General features: G+C 35.1%; 1 protein-coding gene across 1 annotated transcript; it reads left to right on the top strand.

The window, feature by feature from the left end:
• Positions 1 to 1,208: 1,208 nt before the first annotated feature.
• MS3_00010551 (uncharacterized protein) lies at positions 1,209 to 19,406 on the top strand (the record flags this gene model as incomplete). The annotated part of the gene is made up of 5 exons (XM_051218925.1): positions 1,209 to 1,454; positions 8,536 to 8,596; positions 16,691 to 16,753; positions 17,129 to 17,191; positions 19,348 to 19,406. 5 exons carry the CDS (start codon positions 1,209 to 1,211, stop codon positions 19,404 to 19,406), a joined length of 492 nt encoding a protein of 163 aa, XP_051068659.1.
• Between the last annotated feature and the right edge of the window lie 995 nt (positions 19,407 to 20,401).

The following is a 20,401-nucleotide window of genomic DNA, read 5'->3' as shown; positions in this document are numbered from 1 at the left end:
TTATTATTATATGACTGATTTCGTTGTTCTATAGTGGATAAAAATGACCTTGAAAAAGAAAAATTCAGTCCTGGTTAACATCATTATCATCATCATCATCATCATCATCATCTTATGATATAAATGGTGATTGGATTATAGATAGGCTTTAATCTACATAGATTAACATATATATATACCCTATACCCTATACCCTATACCCTTATATACTGAACAGCTGAACAAAGCTAACTATAATCTATAATAAAGAATAAATACATCACACTTACAAATAGATAATTTAATAGAAAACCTTTCTGGAGGTAGATAGATAGGCAGATAACTAAACCCATTCGTTTATTATCGTTACAATAATAATAATAATAATAATAATAATAATAATAATGGTTATTATTATTATCATTCGTTTCATAAGTATTATCCATTCTCTTTATTGTTCTTGCCTCCCAGTGATTGTATATCTGCGCGTGTGTGTGTATGTGTGTATGTGTACGTGGTATTTCTTGTCTCTCTTTCTCATTTCTAAGAACTTATCTATTGTTCAATATTAAAATCTATTTCTATTCAAATATTTTTCATAATCATAATCATCATAATAATAATGATTAGTTGGATTCAGAATTGTCTATCCCCATCGGACACCACCCCAAGCAACTATTGTTTCGAATAGATTCTTTGTTGTTGTTGTTGTTGTTTCGTTCCGAATTCTTTTGTTTGTTTGTTTTGTTTATCAGTGTATACGATTAGGGGGATGATGATAATATTTAATAATAATAATAATAATAATAATAATAATAATAATAGTACTTTGCCATTTCCTGTTTCCTATAATCTATTTAAACTTTTGTTTCAATGTTTCAATCCATTTTTCGTTTTCTTTCTTTTTTTCGGGGGGGGCGAGGTACCAAAGTGAAGAAAAAGAATAATATTTGACTTACATTCTATTTGTTTCTCATTTATTTGATGTTTATTTTGAAAGAAAGAATAAAAATAAAAATAAAGAAACGAAAAGAAAATTTTTTTCTTTGTTTCCTACAACATACTTCTGCTCTCTCTCTCTCTCTCCCTGTTTGTATATCTATGTAATTGAATGTTTGATTATATGTATAACTGTATGTCTACACCAATGTTTATGTATATTATACAATAAATAGTTTGATCAGTAGAATGTTGTGGAGATTGTTAAATTATTGATTGAGATCATATAAATGGATCAATATCAGAATACTACTACTACTACTACTACTACTACTACTACTACTACTACTACTACTACTACGACTACTACTACTACCACTACTACGACTACTACTACTACCACTACTACTACTACCACTACTACCACTACTACTACTACCACTACTACTACTACCACTACTACTACTACTACTACTACTACTACTACTACAACGACTACTACTACTACTGCTACTGCTACTACAGAAAACCTAGAAGTATTGGATCGGTTAAAGTCAAATATTAACGCTGTTAGAGTCTAACTGGTTTAGTGGTTTAGTAGTTAAGATTTCTTTCGTGAGACTAAAGATTCTGGGTTTGGAACCCGCTTTTGTAATCGTGGATGAGCCCTGTTGAAGAGTTCAATACTAGGATGAATTGGCCAGGTTTCTAATATTGGTCTAATATTAATCAATTTATGGTTTTAGTCAATAATTCAATACTCATCAACGTTATTAATAATCACTTGAACTTATTAACAACAATTTCAAATAACTTTTCTTATTCTGTATTATTTTCAGATAGTTTTCATTAAGAAAATGAAGTAATCTGAATAACTAATAGAAAATAAGAAAGAATTGATTGTTTAAATTCATTTGGGGTTGTTTTTACTTGTATCTTCCCATTGTTATTTAGGATTGCATATGTGCATCCTGTTTGGATTGCCTCGATATAGCCATAATTCACAAGCTTTTTGATTGTTCGTTTCATTTTCAATTGAACACCTTCTTACATTGCTTCCATACGTTAAACCCAGAAGATTCTAGACTGGGTTCAGAATAATCTTTCCTATCATATTATCTAATCAGTTCTTACATTGAACAGGGGGGCCCACACCCCGAGCCTTTGACCTGAAGGTGTAATCCACAAGATAGTGGAACAACTTTGGGAGATACAGTCCATGGTAGCGGGTGAACAATAATAGGTCCATACACCATTTGTTTCTTTATAATCCTGGAGCCCATGTGCACCATTTGTTTGGAATCAGGTTTTTTTTAACTCCTCTAGATGGATTCTCTATATCTACCAATCCGGTTAAAACACTAGACATTCGCTTTTTGTCCTGTCAATTTTTACAAACTAGACCCCCGCCACGAAAAGGTAGGCAGTGAGTAAGACTTCCCTGGCAATGGTTGTATGCAAGTGGAGTATAATCATTAGGGTTATCTTAAAGAAAGCTATGTGATTTACAGGAAGTTATGTTTTATTCTATCTGCATAACAATAAACAGATTAATCCAATATATCTCTCTTCAAATATATTTCTTCTTGTTATCATCTATTCATTGATCTAAATACTACTGACAAAACAAACTCTATTTATTTTTATTTAATTCTATTCAATTACTCATTCATTTATTTAGATTCCAATTACCCGGTACTCGAACTTAATGTTATTTACGTTGAGTTCCAACTTCCAACATATAACCTACTCATCATATACAGACAGTATAATCATCCATATATTGATTGAAATCATAGAAACAATTAATGAGAATGATGAACAGGGATAGAGAGAGGGGGGAGGCAGAGAGGGAGAGTGAACAACTTACAAATACTTGGGGTACATTTTTCTTTAGTTGCACTAACTATAATTTTAAGCTTGTTACATTCGTTTAGTTTATTGGATTGGATTCACTATTAGATTTATGTTTAGATGTTCGCATGAATCATTGATCAATTCATTTCTTTCTCTTCAATCAATAATAAGTAATAGTGATAGTGATAAAAAGGAAGACAATCGATAGATTAATTTCCTTTAATCGATTGATTTTATGAATACTATTTATGATAGTATAGTTGTCGATAACGTGATAAGAGAAGATGAAGGTTATTAGAATTATGTAATATATTGCGTAATACGTTTCAAACAATCTGATCATACATAATAGACGTGTTAAGAACATTTATATAAAAGGTCAATTATCAGTTTAAGGGTTGTGGAGATTGTTAAGTTTTTGATTGAAATCATGAGTCAATTGAAGGTAGATCACTGAGACGGCATCCAATGGTGTTGATGTCTAGTTGGTTAAGCGCCTGGCGCGAGACTGATAGGTTCTGGGTTCGCATCTCGTGGGGAGCGAGATCGTGGATGCTCACTGCTGAGGAGTCTCATACTAGGACGAAACAGCTGTCCAGTGCTTCCAAGTTTTCCATGGTAGTCTAGCTTCAATTGACTCATGATTTCAATCAAAAAGGTCAACTTATGGTAAGCCGTAACAAAGAAAATTAAAGTACACGAAAACAACATGATCATCACTCTGGATAATAAATAAGTATTACAAGGGTAAGTTAAGGGTAAGAACAAATTGTATTTTGGAACGTATAAAGGGGGTTTCAGTTTCCGTATAGCTAAGGCTTCAATAAAACTAAGTATACATCCTTGAAGGCTTTTGTACAATACTACGAAGACTGACTTGTCTCAACCAAACGTTTCACAATGGAGGAAGATATTTGTCTATCCTGTGATCATATTTGACGATTGGGATTCATTTGTTTATGTAGCCATTTGGATATGTGTCTCGTCAGCCTTAATTGCAGATCATGATTGCTCCTCCCCATGTACGTGTTTCCTCATATATATGTAAATTGATAGATACGATAGAATGTGACATAGTCGTTTACATGCTGTTTGGGTTTTTGGTGCAATATAAACCTTAGTATTTATTATTTATTTGGACGCGTAGATATTGGACAAGAAGGTACCAAATACATATGCGCCACACAAATCTCATTTGATTTGTGTCAGGGCTATGATACTGCCCGGGTTCCCAAACCGAAACAGGTGGTTTTCTTAGGAGGCCACACCCCGAGTCTTTGACCTAAAGGTCTGATCCACAAGGCAGTGGAGCATCGTAAGGGGATGCAGTCACATGGTAACCGGTGACCAACGATTGTTTCATACGCAATTTGTTTCCCCAGGATACAGGAGCCAGCCCATTTGTAGCATTGGTTTGGAATCAGGGCTTTCCAACTCTCCTGGGTGGACTCTCCGTGACCACCAACCCAGTTAAAGCACCAGACATTCGCTTTTCGTCCTCTCGATTTCATAAACAAAACATCCGCCATGAGAAGGCAGTGAGTAGGACTTCCCTGTCAGAGGCTATACACGCGTGGCTATGTGAGAGCATTTCGAGAGAGAGAGAGCGGACTCTTTCCACTCTCAGCCATACCAGGGCACTTGGGGGCATAAACATTAGTATACGTCCTTGAACACTTTTATACAAAACTACTAATTCTGATTTGTCTCAACCAAATGTTTCGCGATAGAGGAAGATGTCTGTCTATCCTGTGATTTTAATTGATCACTGGAATTCATTTGTTTCTGCAACCATTTTGGCATGTGTTCACCCATCCATAATTGCAAATCACGATTGCTCCTCCTTATGTACGTGTTTCCGCACATACATGTAAATTGATAGACACAATCGCTTATGTGCTGTTTGGATTTTTGGCAAAGCATAGACCTTGTCTTTTCATTGATGACAAGTTAGGTTGCATAAAATGTCCAGTTGATGGTTAATTTAAGTCTCCGTTTCAACATGAAACTAATTGAGTCGGCTCTATGTGATAACACTGAAGTGTTGTTGTTTTTCCAAAGTTAATGCTATTTCCTATTTTTAATTGATGTTTTACTGTTACTATTCTGTTTTAAAGGACTTTTCATGACTAAAGGATATGATTAAACAATGTTTGTTATCTGTCATCCTGAAATTCAAATGCTTGTATATATCAATGGTTAAGATCATGAGTCAGTTGAAGCTAGACCACCATGGAAAACCTGGAAGCACTGGACGGCCGTTTCGTCCTACTGTGGGACTCCTCAGCAGTGCGCATCCACGACCTCGCCCCCTGCGAGATTCGAACCCAGGACCTACTGGTTTCGCGCCCGAGCACTTAACCACTTGTATATATCTTCGAAATATCTAAAGCATACTATTGTACGATCATAAGGTGTCAACTGTTTCAGTCAGTTATGAAACGGAATTAAAAAGTGAATGATTTATTCTGACAATAATTAGGATTTCCACATTATAGTTGGTGCTAATTGATAATGACAATTCCAACCTTAATATGATATTTCAACCATAACTCGTCTCGTTTCTCATTGATTCCATAGTATATATTAGCTTAGTCATATCTTCTTCGAAAACCACATTACACTCACTATATATAACTCCACAAGCACAGTTTTGTTGTACATTATTCAAGATCCTATTCTTGATTTTCATCACCATTGGACTGAATGAGTCACTAGCAAGAAAATAGAACTTTATATGTTTGTTGAGAATCATTTTGTTTTCCTTCAATGTTTCTTAACAATACAAGATGAGTACAGTGTTTTTTCAATCTCTCCAATCACATTTTTAAATATTTCACCTTCTAATTCGTGGAACAATTTATGAATATTACTATCTCCAATAAAAGTAATGAAGTTTACTTAAACAATGGTGGACTAAACAAAATGGTGATTTAGACTAGAAAACCCACATGTTGATAAATTTATATATATCATGTTGGCTACTTATAAGTAGTTCATTTAAGAAAAACAAATGTCGTTCAATTTGGACCACATCCTCAATAGTTCAGATGTGAGAGTGAATAAACAAATAGAATTACTATCACTGAGTAATATGTTGATTCCGAATAGGGTTTCAACTAGCATTTCAAATAAAGTACAAACCTGTTGTTCAAAAAAGTAAGTTTGGGGATAGGGGCAATAAAAATTCAGAAGGACTGACTACTCGAGCCGCAAAACATTTACCACCATGCCTTGATCACAAAAGCCGCAGTAAATATTAATAATAGTCTTAATCAAGAGTACAAAACTTGTTTCATCAGGCGTTTCCCAGGATTAATTTTCTCTAGAACGTAATATGTTTGTTCGAAAATAAACTACCATCTTCTAACAGCCAGTAAATGCAACCCAACTTAAATCAAGGTGAATTATTCACAAGATTATTTCATCATATATGGCACATGCCTCTTAAAGTATATTCTAGGGAACAACTATGCTAGAAACTGAGGTTTATCTCCTCGGGTTTTTCAGTAATTAGAACAGCATTTAGTCGTAAGTCATTCATAAAATGAATGCGACGCTGATAAGTTATTACTAGGCGAATTTTGAGATTTAATAGACATGTAGCGGTAAATAAATTCCCAAAATAAATAGATCCGTAAGTTTTCGACATTGGATGCTGACCACATTAACTTCACTGGACTCACCTAGCTGAAGGCGTCCGGTCATGCATCCGCACCAGATCACGAGTGGGAACGCCGTATTCAACAACCCATGCAATCGCTAGCCAGATTAGATCAGACGATTCTCGATATATTGATAGTCTCTCAAATATATCTTAGAACCTCCTTGCTTCTGTCTTTTGATTTCACTTGGTGGGTACGATTCACATTAGAAGATGTTACTGATTAAAGCGTTGTCAAACTCCGAATACCAGTGGCATCTTCAGACAAATGTATGAATCTGCTCAATACGTAGGTCCTTCCAACCTACTGTATCACTAGCGCGATGTTTGAGAGGCATTTTTATACATTCAAATGTGAACTATTGCTAAAAGACCGGTTTGTAACAACGTCTATAGTGACAATAAGGAGTAAAGTAATTGAATTAGTCTATCAATCACCTTGTATACTTTTCAATTTCCTGTCCATGATCAGTGAAATAAATAGAGTGATAATAATAGGTCTGTAATTATCAGCATTCACTCTGTCCATGGTAATATAATCAGCTGCAAAATCAAACAATATAAGACAACTTCAGCTAGAAGTGCATTTCAAATTAGGACAGATCTTAATGAGAAATATTGAAATCATACCAGTGTGTTCATAAACAATTCACGATAAACTTACTTACTTACTTACTTACTTACTTACTTACTTACTTACTTACTTACTTACTTACTTACTTACTTACTTACGCCTGTTACTCCTCGTGAAGGAGCATAGGCCGCTCACTAGCACTCTTCATCCAACTCTGTTCTGAGCGATCCTTTCCAGCTCTTTCCAGTTGTTATTCACCCTTTTCATATCTGCTTCTATTTCCCGATGTACTATATTCTTTGGTCTTCCTCTTTTTCGTTTCCCTTCAGTATTCCAAATTAGGGCTTGCCTCGTGATGCAGATTGATGATTTGCTTAATGTATGTTCTATCCATTCCCATCATCTTTTCCTAATTTCTTCTTCAGCTGGAAGTTTGTTTGTTCTCTCCCACAGAAGACTGTTGCTGATGGTATCCACCCAATGGATGTTGAGTATCTTGCGAAGACAACCATTTATAAATACTTATACATTCTTGATGGTAATTGTTGTAGTTCTCCAAGTTTCAGCTCCGTACATACAGTAGAACTGCCTTGGCGTTCGTATTGAAGATTCTCACTTTGATATTGATTGAAAGTTGTCTTGAGTTCTATATGTTCTTCAGTTGTAGGAATGCGACCCTTGCTTTACCAATCTTCGCCTTTACGTTTGCATGTGAACCTCCTTGTTCATCGATGATGCTTCCCAGGTATATGAAGGATTCTACATCTTCCAGAGTTTCGCCATCAAGAGTGATTGGATTACTGTTCTCCGTTTTGAATTTGAGGATCTTGGTTTTCCCTTTGTGTATGCTAATTCACGATAAACACTTGATGAGAAAGAGAGATCTTATTCAATATACAAATGTATTTATCATATTTCACATGTTCTATTCACAACTTAGTTGCATGAAACCAAATAAACATGATCTTTCTCATGTCCTTAAAGTCTAACAATATGAATGTGTATTGCTTATTAAAGTACATGTACTATTATAAATGATTATATTTCCACCAGTATATCATTAGTTTCCAAGGTGAATGAAAGTTTAATTGAAAGTGAGAACATTGTTTAGTTTCATGTACATTGGGTACATGTGTACACTTTATATGTGTCCTCAATTCACTATCTTTTTTGTGATTCGTCATTGGGCATAATCACTGAGAACATAAATATTCCATACAAACATTGGTAAAATAGAATTTGATAACATAACAAATACCATAGAAAATGGTTCAGTATACTGATTTAACTAAACTACGATTCATTAGATTATTCAAGTTGTATATCGTGATCTACATCATGTCTACTTTCATATTCCATTTAGTGGAGAGTCGAAAGATAATTCTGCAAGCGAAACCAAGTGAGTAGACCACCGTCTAGTGTTTTCAAGTTTTCCATGATGTTCTAAACGGTATTCAATTGACATATGATCTCAACTATTGAAATGTTTATAATACTGATATATTTTTTTTGTTTTATTCAGAATACGAACACACTTTTTTTGGCAAATGAAGATTCTACTGCAGTCAATGAGGATGATCGATGTGACTGACATTTTGTCTGTATTCCATTATTACATAAACATTGTACTTACTTATTGTCGAATAAATATAAAAAGTTATGCCTGTTATGTGAAAATACAATAAATATAACTGATATCATTCCTTAATTGTAACTATCATACTATTCCAGGGAATTTCAACACGGAATTACTGCTCAATGTTAACTCGTCGCCATTTCACTTACCATCACTTCGTTCATATTGTTATGTTTGAAAATTCACTAGTTCACTTAAACTTCGAACGAGAACAATACTCAGTGACCAAAGACCAGTGATCTAACTATTGACGCATCCCAGCCCCGCTATCTAGAAGAAGAAGTCCAGGCTTGGTATGGAAAATATATTCTGCAACAGCCAAAATCGAGCGAGCAGCAAGCAAGCACAATTTAAAACATATATATATAATCGATATTGTCATAGAAAATTTTTAAACACTAATCAATGAGTTCATAAATTGACCTATTTGCCCATTGAATCGATAGTTCATCTATTGACTGCTATTCAAACATTTAATCGATCAGTTCATCAATTGATCCCAATACAAATATTTAAACATTTAATCAATAAGTTGATCGATGCGATAAAATTTAAAAATATGAGTTTGGAGATCTATTGTCTCCAACACATATAGAATGAGCTGGATAGTCTGTAGAATTATGATCCACTATGACACTAGTACTGTTTCAATAATAGACCTGATTGTAAAATCGTGAATTTGTAATGATGTATCTGCCTAATCTATAAGATCTTACATGTAAGTCAAATCATTGTCTACACCAACTCATCACATCGTAACAATCACCACTATATGATAGAGAACAAACTTAGGCTAGAGAGATTCAGCATTTGACAAATTAGCAAAGTCTAACATTGAATTTGAGGTAGGCACTGATTGACTGACTTACTATCTTGAATCAGGATGTAAGATTAAGTACAAACATCATAACAAAAGTCATTTAATAATGATCCAACGTACTCTGATAACCTTTATTGAATAAATTCCATCCATGTAAGAAATTAGAAGACAATACTAAGAGCCCAGTATAGTTTATTACTGGATATTTCAGATAACAATGCTACAAGAGCAAAGTGAATTCAAGAAGAAAGACTCATGAGCGCGAGTACATCAGCTGGATCTACTTGCATCTCAGAGTGAACATCAACTCTAGGATTCAGGTACATCCAGTTGACGAGTTGGAGAAACCCTGTCATATTACTATTGCCGGTATAATTTTTATACAGGATCAATGGAAGATATTTTATGTAGCTTAAGTATCCTTTGCTACAAGTTGAGATTTCATAAGAATTCTATACAACATATAATACAACCCAATCTGTAAACACAGATCTGTATATGTGTTAACTAGATATTTTCCTCAATATACTGAATTGAACTTGTTATTTCAAGATAGATAATTAAATCGTATGATGGAGCATAGGTCGCCGATTAACATTATGCAACCGCTTGAAGCCCCTCTGGGGCTACTGCCGGTCCTAAGCCTGGATAAAGGAGAAGGGTTGGGTATGAGGTTAGCGACCCCATCACGTAGAAAAGTAACTCGCTAAAAAAACGCTAACCAGAAAAAAGTGATTCAAACTAATACTGTTCGAGTGTACCGTAATTATTAAGGGTATGTTTGAAATCACCGATTACGTTTCATCACATCTTTCAGGAGCAGTGAAATCCCTTAACCTTCCGCTACCAGGAGTTTTACTTTCGACTGACGATATATACTACTTATATCTGTCAACATCAGTAGCACACACCACAATATGAGAACTGTTTGAGAATGATTTGGGTTCACTAAAATATAAAAATGGTGTTAAGTTGCATAAGATTTCTAGTCAAACTAATATAAACTGGTCAAATTTAGGTTTAAATTAGCCATTGTTAAGTAAGTTCAAGATAATTCAAGATAAATCTCAACAACAGGTTCCAAGCTGTACAATATCAGCTGAAAGAAGAATCTATCATCGAGGAAAACTGGAGAAGGGTCAGAGAAGCATTAACTTCAACGTGTTAGGAGGTTCTGGGCCAGGAGAAGCATCATCATAAGGAATGGAACTTTATGGAAACCCTGGAAAAGATTTAAGAAAGGAAGGACAAGAAGACAGCAATTAACAACAGCTAACACGAGCGGAAAAAGTCAAGGCACAAGTTGAGTATACAGAAGCAAACAAGCAAACGAAGAAGAGAATTAAAGCTGACAATCAGAAATACGTAGAAGAACTAGCAACTACGGTGGAAAAAGCTGCAAGAGAAGGAAATATGAAACAACTACATAATACAACGAAGAAACCAGTTGGGAAATTTAGTAAACCAAAGAGACTAGTCAAGGACAAATAAAGAAAGAAAATCATAGAGATTCAAGAACAAAGGGACAGATTAGTAGAATGCTTTGAGGAACCGTTGAATGAAGAAACTCCACTGAATCCATCGGAAATCGAAGGAGCACACACAGATCTTCCTATAGATGTCAATCCACTAACGACTGAAGAAATCACAATGGCCATCAGACAAATCAAGAGCGAGAAAACTGCAGGACCTGACAGTATACTAGCTGAAGCACTGAATTCAGACATTAAAGTAACTACAAATATGCTTTAACTTCTATTCAAAAAAATTTGAGAGGAGGAACAAGTGCCGATGGACTGGAAAGAAGGATATCTCATCAAGATAACAAAGAAAGGAAATCTGAGCAGATGTGATAACTACAGAGGCATTACACCACTGTCAATACCAGGGAAAGCCTTCAGCAGAGTGTTGCTGAACCGGATGAAAGATGCAGTAGACGCCCAAATTCGAGACCAACAAGCTGGATTCCGTAAGGATCGGTCGTGCACAGACCAAATTGAGATACTAAAGACCATGATCCAACAATCAGTTGAATGGGACTCGTTACTATACATCAACTTTACTGACTATGAAAAGGCATTTGAAAGTGTGGACAGGAGAACATTACGGAAACTCTTCCGACACTGGAGTTTCTGAGAAGATTTTTAGCATTATCCGGAACTCCTACGACGGACTACAGTGCAAAGTCATGCATGGACGACAGATAAAAGATGCATTACAAGTAAGGATCAAAGTCAAACAAGCTTGTCTACTCTCCCATTACTCTTTCTTCTGCTGGTTAACTGGGTTATGAAGACCTCAACATCTGTGGGAAAACACGGAGTGCAATGGACAGCTCAGAATCAATTAGAAGATTTGGAATTTGCAGACCATCTAGTTCATCTATCCAATACACACGCACAAACAACTAGTGTAACAGCAGTAACAGCCTCTGAATCAGTAGTCCTCAAAATACACAAAAATAAAGTCGAGATCCTCAAATATAAAACGCCAAACACCGACCCAATTACACTTGATGGAGAAGCTCTGGAAGATGTGGAATCTTTCACATACCTGGGAAGCATCATCGATGAACAAGGAGGATTTGATGCAGATGTAAATGAGAGGATTGACAAAACATGGGCCGTTTCCCTACAAGTGAACAATATTTGGAATTCAAAACAACTGTCTATCAATCAATATCAAAGTCACAATCTTCAATACGAATGTCAAGACAGTTAATTTTACTGTGCGGAGCTGAAACTTGGGGAACTGCTACAACCATCATCAAGAAGGTACAAGTATTTATAAATAGTTGTCTACACAAGATACTCAACATCCATTGGCTAAATACCATGAGCCACAGTCTACTGTGGGAGAGGACAAATCAGCTTCCATTTGAGGAGGAGATTAGGAAAGACGTTGGTGATGGAGAGAACACACATTGAGACAGTCACCAAGCGGCATCACGGGGAAGTGCTAACTTGAAATCCTGAAGGGAAACGGAAAAGTGGAAGGCCGAAAAACACACTGCATCGAGAATTAGAAGCAGACATGAATAGGATGAATAGCAACTGAAAAGGATTGTCCATGACAGAATTGGATGGAGAATGCTGGTTGGCGGCCTATGCTCCTCCACGAGGATTAACAGGCTTAATTAATTAAGCAAGTAACTTTTGTTTTTACTGTTTACTGTTAAATGCGTCCATTTTTGTTTCATTTGACCAGATTATAACTATCAACTAGAAGACTCAAAGACAGTGAATGATATCCTAATCTATAAAAAAGACTGAAGTCCTCTTGTGACAATCATAAAGAAGTCAGTTAAGATGATTAAGTTTCTAAAATATGGACTTCAATAATACTTCACTGCCTCACTAGAGATCGTGAAATGTTAATATGAGAAAACCAGGTTGGTATCAGATATGTGAGTGAATGTATAGATCAAATATTCAGACTTTTACAGGTTCTTGACCATCAGAATTCTTTCCAATGTTCAACAATAGTTGTATTACTTAACCTTAAGGTAGTGTTTCGATCTTGTTAACTATGAGGTCCTGTAGTGTTATTTATTATTGAAGAACGTAACAAAGGAGTATATTTGCCTTGTGTGGGCTCTCTACTGGTTGAATCAAAGCTTATAGCGAACTATTATCTGGACCAGATTTTAAAAATTGGTGTTCGTCAGGGTTTTTCGCTTCCCCCCATTTATTTAGTTTTGTCATAGACTTGTGTTTAGATATAACACTCTCGTCGTCTGGGATTCAAACAAAGTACCGTTCACTTCAAATACCACTTAGCTACTGAATTGTGATAGATACAAGCAAACAATACCAAATGAACATCAATCGATTTATTTATTATTAACGTAGACATTTCTTTCAGAAGGTCCAGTTACCTAATATATAAATTTCAAAAATTCTCTTTTCATAATCTTTTTCATAAGTAAATGTTACATCAGTTACATCTGTTTTACATAGAACTACTGTGGTGTGTGCTACTTATACCAACATAAGTAGTATATGAAGTTACTCGTGAACAGAAGTTCTGGCAGCAGAGAGACAAGAGGATCGAACAGTGGAAAATGGAAACAGGATGGAATTTGTATGAAAATGCAAGAACAATGAAGTCTGAGTCATTATGAGACAACTGATGGACATTTTGCAAATTACGTATTTACTATTTGATTTTTAGATTTTATTTACAAGTCCTTTGATTTTGTGTCAAATACATTCGATTGTCTCCACTTGTGTTCTTGTTCACTACATTTTGGTGTGACTGCCAATCAGGAGAGAAGACTGTTGTATTGCGGACGCCGTTGCAGGCCTGGGGCTGAGGTGTCAGTGGAGCAGTCCGATGAGGAGAGGTGGTGTCGAGTGGAGTGTTCTGGAGGGGCGGCATTGGCCGTACCGGGTACTGTCGACGGAGAGAAACGGTGGGACGTGCGGCTGCTGGGCGGACATCGGATGTAGATGGCTCGGTAGGCCGGTGGAGCACGGGTGTTGGACGTCCCAGGTGCCGGGTGGATGTCGGATGTTAGTGCCTCGTCAGGTCCCCACCAGTGTGCTTGTTCACTACACCACTATTGAATCAATATTGTTTTGAACATTCAACATTCATACGGTGTATAAAAGAAGTAGCCATTCATTTAAGTGTATTGGATTCTATTATCACTATCACTATCATCATCATTGTCATCAACAACTATCTTAATTGTATACTAATATTAGAAAACTTTGAATAAACCATCTTGTAAACAAAACAACAAGTGTCTCTTTTACTTGACATTAAGATAATCTAAGTATACTTAACAAAACTTTAGGTTAATTATCTAAAGTGAAGTATTACACATTGAATTGATCTATAACTATACAATGAGTATTTAGTTACCATTCATATTAAGAGGTTTCAATTCAGCATTTCTTATCAACGACACTCCTGTAATATGTATATAAATTACTTGGAAAATATTGATTAAGCATATAGTTTGAAAAAAGCAATGAAACTCTCTTTGATGTGCATTACAGTTATATGTATATATTATCTTGGTAAGTAAACAGTAACAGTTTAATACATTGTTAAACTCATTGAATGATAAAACTTCTCTTTGATTTATAAACAAAGATAGATAATGGCTAGTAATCGGAACCAGTTCGACGTGTGTTTCGTCCTGTGTGGGACTCATCAGATGGATGTACCTGTATCTAAGAGTTGATATCTGGGACTCGAACTCAGTATCGTTCAGTTCAAATGCCATCATGTTATCCACTTGGCTACTGAATCCTGATAGCCACCTAAATAACAATAGAAAGATATAAGTAAACAACACCAAGTGAATATTATTTTTGGTTAATTAATCAATTTACATACAAAGTGTACATGTTTGAATCTTTAGTTTATATTACATAACATTGTACAAGTTAGAGCCACCAATAATTTCAAATGATATAGGTGTTTATAAGAGAATCAACTTGTGATTCTATACAACAAACATTTATTGACCGACTAACAAGTTGGTTACTTTATTTTTGTTTCTGTTGGGGAGGGGGAGGATCTAGAAAAGATTCTGAAAACACTGAGAAATCCCCTTTATCCAATCAACATTCAATAGAACTTTTGCTAGAAACATCTAGAAAGTCAAAAGTTATATGTCATGTTTCTAATTGAATGAATACTTATACTGATATTATGTTTAGTAGCGTTTAAATTATTTTTTCTGGTTAGCGTTTCTTTTTTGGGCGGGGTAATTTTCTACGAGATGGGATCACTAACTTCATACCTAACCCTCCTCCTTTACGAGGATTGGCAGTAACTCTAGAAGAGCTACAGGAGGAAGTTACTATGTTTAGTAACATTTCAGAATTTTCCTGAAGCCCAAAGTCATCTAAAATACCCTAGATTTCTTGTATATAAAACGTTTCTAACATATTTCTCATCTTTTCTTTTGTATCCAAGTTACTGTTTAGATTTAACCTGGAGGGGGGGGGTTACTAGAAGAGCTTAAGAAACTGAATCTAATGTTCTATTAAAAGACTTATTCGTTTCTATCACTGTTACAATTGTTTTATAAAACAATTATACAGTAAAAAACATAAACTGTGTTTACTATTACAGGGCTCATTTATCCAGTGGTGGGATATATTGCTCTTGATGAAATGAAAAGTAAGATATAATGTTTTTAAAGAAATTTTTATGATAGTTTAATCAATTACATATCCATCATCTTTAGATATTCCATCTGAACTATTTTGGAAAGACATACTCAAACATATGTCCTTGTCAGAATGGGTTTTGTGGAGATTTTCGAAATTTCACTGGTTGAAATCATAAGTCAATTAAAGCTAGACCACCATGGAAAACGTGGAAGCATTGGACGGCTGTTTCGTCCTAGTATGGGACTCCTCAGCAGTGTGCATCCATCATGCGGCCCCCCTCCGCGAGATTTGAACCCTTGTGATGATTACTTGTTCTATACTATTTCAGTGTAAATAACCATTCATTCGAAATAGTATGTAGTTTCTCTATAAAAATACACAAATTTATTGAATGTTGATGAAATGAATGGAAGACAGTGTTTAGCTGTTCGATACTGTAAAGAAACATTCCTAGATGTGTTATATGTGATAAGACAGATTATAAATTACACAGTCTTCACGAATCTTGTAGTCTTGTGCCCTTATCAGTATATGATGTAATGATACCACCAATCAGAGAACAGTGATTTATTGACCGGACCAATGACTCATAAACCCGTACGAGTAGTCTAGAGTCTTTATCGGTCCTTCTTCCTGCCTAACCCTATCTGTTGAGTCCAGAACATAAATCTCAGCCTCAGTAATATGAATCATGTATTTCAAACATACTGGGTTTATATACCAACCAAAAAGACATCACATAATAAAATAGGAAATAACATTTGTACAAGATTTAGCCAAAAGTGGCTATGAATGTGGAAGACTGTAATTGATAGACTGGGCATAACTCGAGAATGGCAAATCGTATAATAATAGTCTATGGATCAAAATAAAGCTTATACTGAAAGGAATATAGATATACATAATCTAGTTACTTAATAGTTATAGAATAAGAATATATGTATCATATTAGTACAGAAATGAATCCCAACAGTAACCATCCACTATTCTGGTCGGGGTGTAACAAACATAAAGGTTAATTTCAATTGTGAACTAAAATTCTTTTGCTAATGTTTTTATCTCTCCTTTTCTTTTCTTTTTTTTCAAGGCAACCTTTACGTAGCTTTACACGGTTATGCTGAAGCACATAAACAACTTGAACAGACTAAAAGTGAGTAACCATTTACTTTTAACATAATCCATGATTCATGTATTGGTTGTTGAGGTTAAACATTAACACCATTGAATACTGGCTCAATGGTTCAAAAGTTAAGCATTCACACGCAAGACTAAAGATCTTGTGTTTGAATCCTGTGAACAGGATCATGGATGCGTATTGCTGAAGAGTCTCACAATAGGACGAAATGACTGTCCAGTATTTCTAGGTTTTCCAATGATGGTCTAACATCAATCGATTCATGATCTCAATCAAAAACTTAATAATAATCCATATGAATGAGTTGTTTATACTAATATAGTGGTTTACCTATAGCATTTACATTTCTATGAATGATATACAAATAATTTGTTCGTTTGTTTTTCATAGGTATTGAATTAGAAATGATTATAGTAAATAATTTTACAAATGGTGTAAAGAATTTAGAAAATGGTAAGTTCAATTATCAATTTCAAGATATACCCTTATTATAAGGGTAATTGAAAATGTTAATAAAATTATAAAGTTACTCATGGAACGATACTATAATTTACGGACGAACCAATCAGATTGAAGATAATAGATCTCAGATTTTGGCGCGAAATTCATACATTCATTTGGTTCAATAAAGTTTTGACATTATAACTGATATCAATTCATGATGAAAACCTTAAATCTAATTCCTAACCATTAAACATCAACTGTAAATCATAATTCTAATACCTCAAACAGGTTTTATAATCTTCATTTGGTACTGGTTATTAGGTGAACACTGTCAAGGTCAATTTAGCGTCATTCAAAGGTCGTCCATAAATTATAGTTTCACCATTTTGTCTTGTGAATAACTAAGAAGAACAAAATATGATGCATTTATAAGATAACAATTGAAGCAAACGTGAAATAATGTGAAATCGTATAAATTAAATGTGCAAACACTGAAGAAAGAACAAAAGAAATGTACCTGTACTTGCTGTAACCAGCGGAGCTAATTAGTGTCCGGTAGAGACAGGTATCCACTTCAGTACAATGGAAGATGGTCACGTAATCTCATGGATTGGTTGAGGTTAAACATTAACACCTTTGTGTACCAGCTCAGTGATCTTGAGCTTAGGTGTTTGCATGCGAGATTGAAGGCCCTGAGTTCGAATCCTTCGGAGCAGGAGCATGGATGTTCACTGCTGAGGAGTTTCACAATAGGACGAAACGATCATCCAGTGCTTCCAGGTTTTCTAATGATGGTTTAACATCAATCGGTTCATGATCTCAATCAAGAACCTAATAATCACAATCCTATACTGATGATTTTTTTTCATCGTAGTTATATCAAATGTTTATCTGATGTACAATAGTCTTTGAGAAGGCTGGTTTCTTACTATTTGTTTTGTTGAATTTATAGAATCTTACAGGCTAGAAAACCTACTAGAAGCGGAATGGATTTTGGAACTTGTTAAATGTAAGTTACTCTACATAATTATATATATGTATTGGATATTATATAACGCGTATAAATACAATAGTTTAGTAAACCATCATCAGCGTACATAGTAAATCACGATGAACTGCTGGTTGTTTTTTCATTAGTTTTAAGTTTGAAAATCTCTAAGACCATTTAAACACAATACATATCTTCTTACTAACAGATCTAGTGCTTCCAGGTTTTCCATAGTGGTCTAGCTTCAATTGACTCATGATTTCAACCAGTGACATTTATAAATCTCCACAAAACCCATTCTGATAATAATCACCTGCTCAGTAGTGACTGACTGAGAAATACTCCTGGAGTTCTAGTGAGAAACCGTTACCAGTGGAGCTCAACTAGATCTGTTGTGAGATATCAACTCACTGAAGACAATGGTGTACGGTGGCGCAACTTCGTGGATTGGTTGAAGTTAGACATTATACACCGTTGGATACCGGTTCAGTGGTTTAGTTGGTTAAGCGCCTGACGCGAGACTGATAGGTCCTGGGTTAGAATCTCGCGGAGTGCGGGATCGTAGATGCTCACTGCCGAGAAGTCTCATACTAGGACGAAACGGCCGTCTAGTGCTTCCAGGTTTTCCATAGTGGTCTAGCTTCAATCGACTCATGATTTCAACCAGTGAGATCTAGATTTTGTCAAAGATAGAATATTTGGATGTAGATCGTTTCAGTGATATAACTAATTCATCTGATTATGTATTTTTATAAATAAGTGTTATATCTAGAGCTTAGGTTCTTGATATATCACATACGTTTCGAGCACTCAAACTCTAGAGCCTCCCGAGTTGCAAATGAGAAGATAGAAGATAAGTGAATAGGAGTGCCATTTCAAACAATGTCAAATATGATAAAAAAACCTCTCAAGTATCATCATTATAGTCAAAGATTTTCAGCATTTATCTAATAGGGAAACTACATATAGAGATTTTAGAATATTCTTCCAAAAGATGATTGGATGGAATATCTTCAACTGTTTTTGTGCTTCTTCAAGTTCACTCGTGGACCATCTTTACAATAAGGATCATAGGAATGTATGATAGCAAAGGTGTACTAATTAGATAATATTTTGACAGAATACCAATCAAACATTTCTCATACGATCAATATGTTTACTTTATCATTTATTGTAGCTATCGATCCAAATAATACTGAACTATTGAAATCTTATTCTGGTATGTTACATTCATAATAATGTACAATCTATCTATCTATCTATCTATCTATCTATCTATCTATCTATATATATATATATATATATATATATATATATATATATATATATATATATATGCTGATTTTACTAAGAAAGGGGTGTTTGTGAATATTATGGTAATTTCAATAGTTGAGTTCATGAATCAGTTGAAGCTAGACCATCATAGAAAACCTGGATGCATTGAACGGCCGTTTCGTTTTAGTGTAGGACTCCATAGTAGTGCGTATCCATGACCCCGCCTCGTGAGATTCGAATACAGGACCTATCCGTCTCAGGCACGACCGCTTAACCTCTAGACCACTGAACTTGCCGGCATTCAACGGTGTTAATATCTAACTTCAACTAATCCACGAGATTGAGCGACACTTCCACCATTGTCTTCAGTGATTTACTATCTTACAACAGACTCGGTTGAACTCCACTGGTTACTGCTTCTCACTAGAACTCCAGGAAGTACCTCTTGAAGCCAGTTACTAGTGAGCATATGTAGATCGATATCAAAAGGCGTTTTTGTGCATATCATAGTAATTTCAATAGTTGAGTTCATAAGTCAGTTGAAGCTAGACCACCATGGAAAATCTGGAAGCACTGAACGACCGTTTGGGTCTAGTGTAGGACTCCATAGCAGTGCGTATCCATGATCCTACCCCGCGGGATTCGAACGCAGGACTTATTGGAATTAGATTTATTGAACATGAGAATTAGAAGGAGAAACTACAAATAACCACTAAACATTTTCTCTGTATTTGTACAAAGTTTTCTGCATTTGTACATAAATATTTAACATTCGTTTTTGAAGATGTTTAACTGGTGTTTGTGAAATATCATATAGATGATAGGCAAGATTATGGTGCTTATTCATCATTGACTGAGTATTTAACCTAATGTTCAAATACATCTGTTAAGTATGTTACAGATTCGAATGATTGAGATAACGGTTTGAACTTGAAAGAAATCTAATCTAAATTTTA

Source organism: Schistosoma haematobium, chromosome 3 (genome assembly GCF_000699445.3).
Source record: "Schistosoma haematobium chromosome 3, whole genome shotgun sequence".
NCBI classification, from domain to species: Eukaryota; Metazoa; Platyhelminthes; class Trematoda; order Strigeidida; family Schistosomatidae; genus Schistosoma; species Schistosoma haematobium.
Note: the sequence above shows the minus strand (reverse complement) of the source record. Positions and strands in the feature narration are given on the sequence as shown.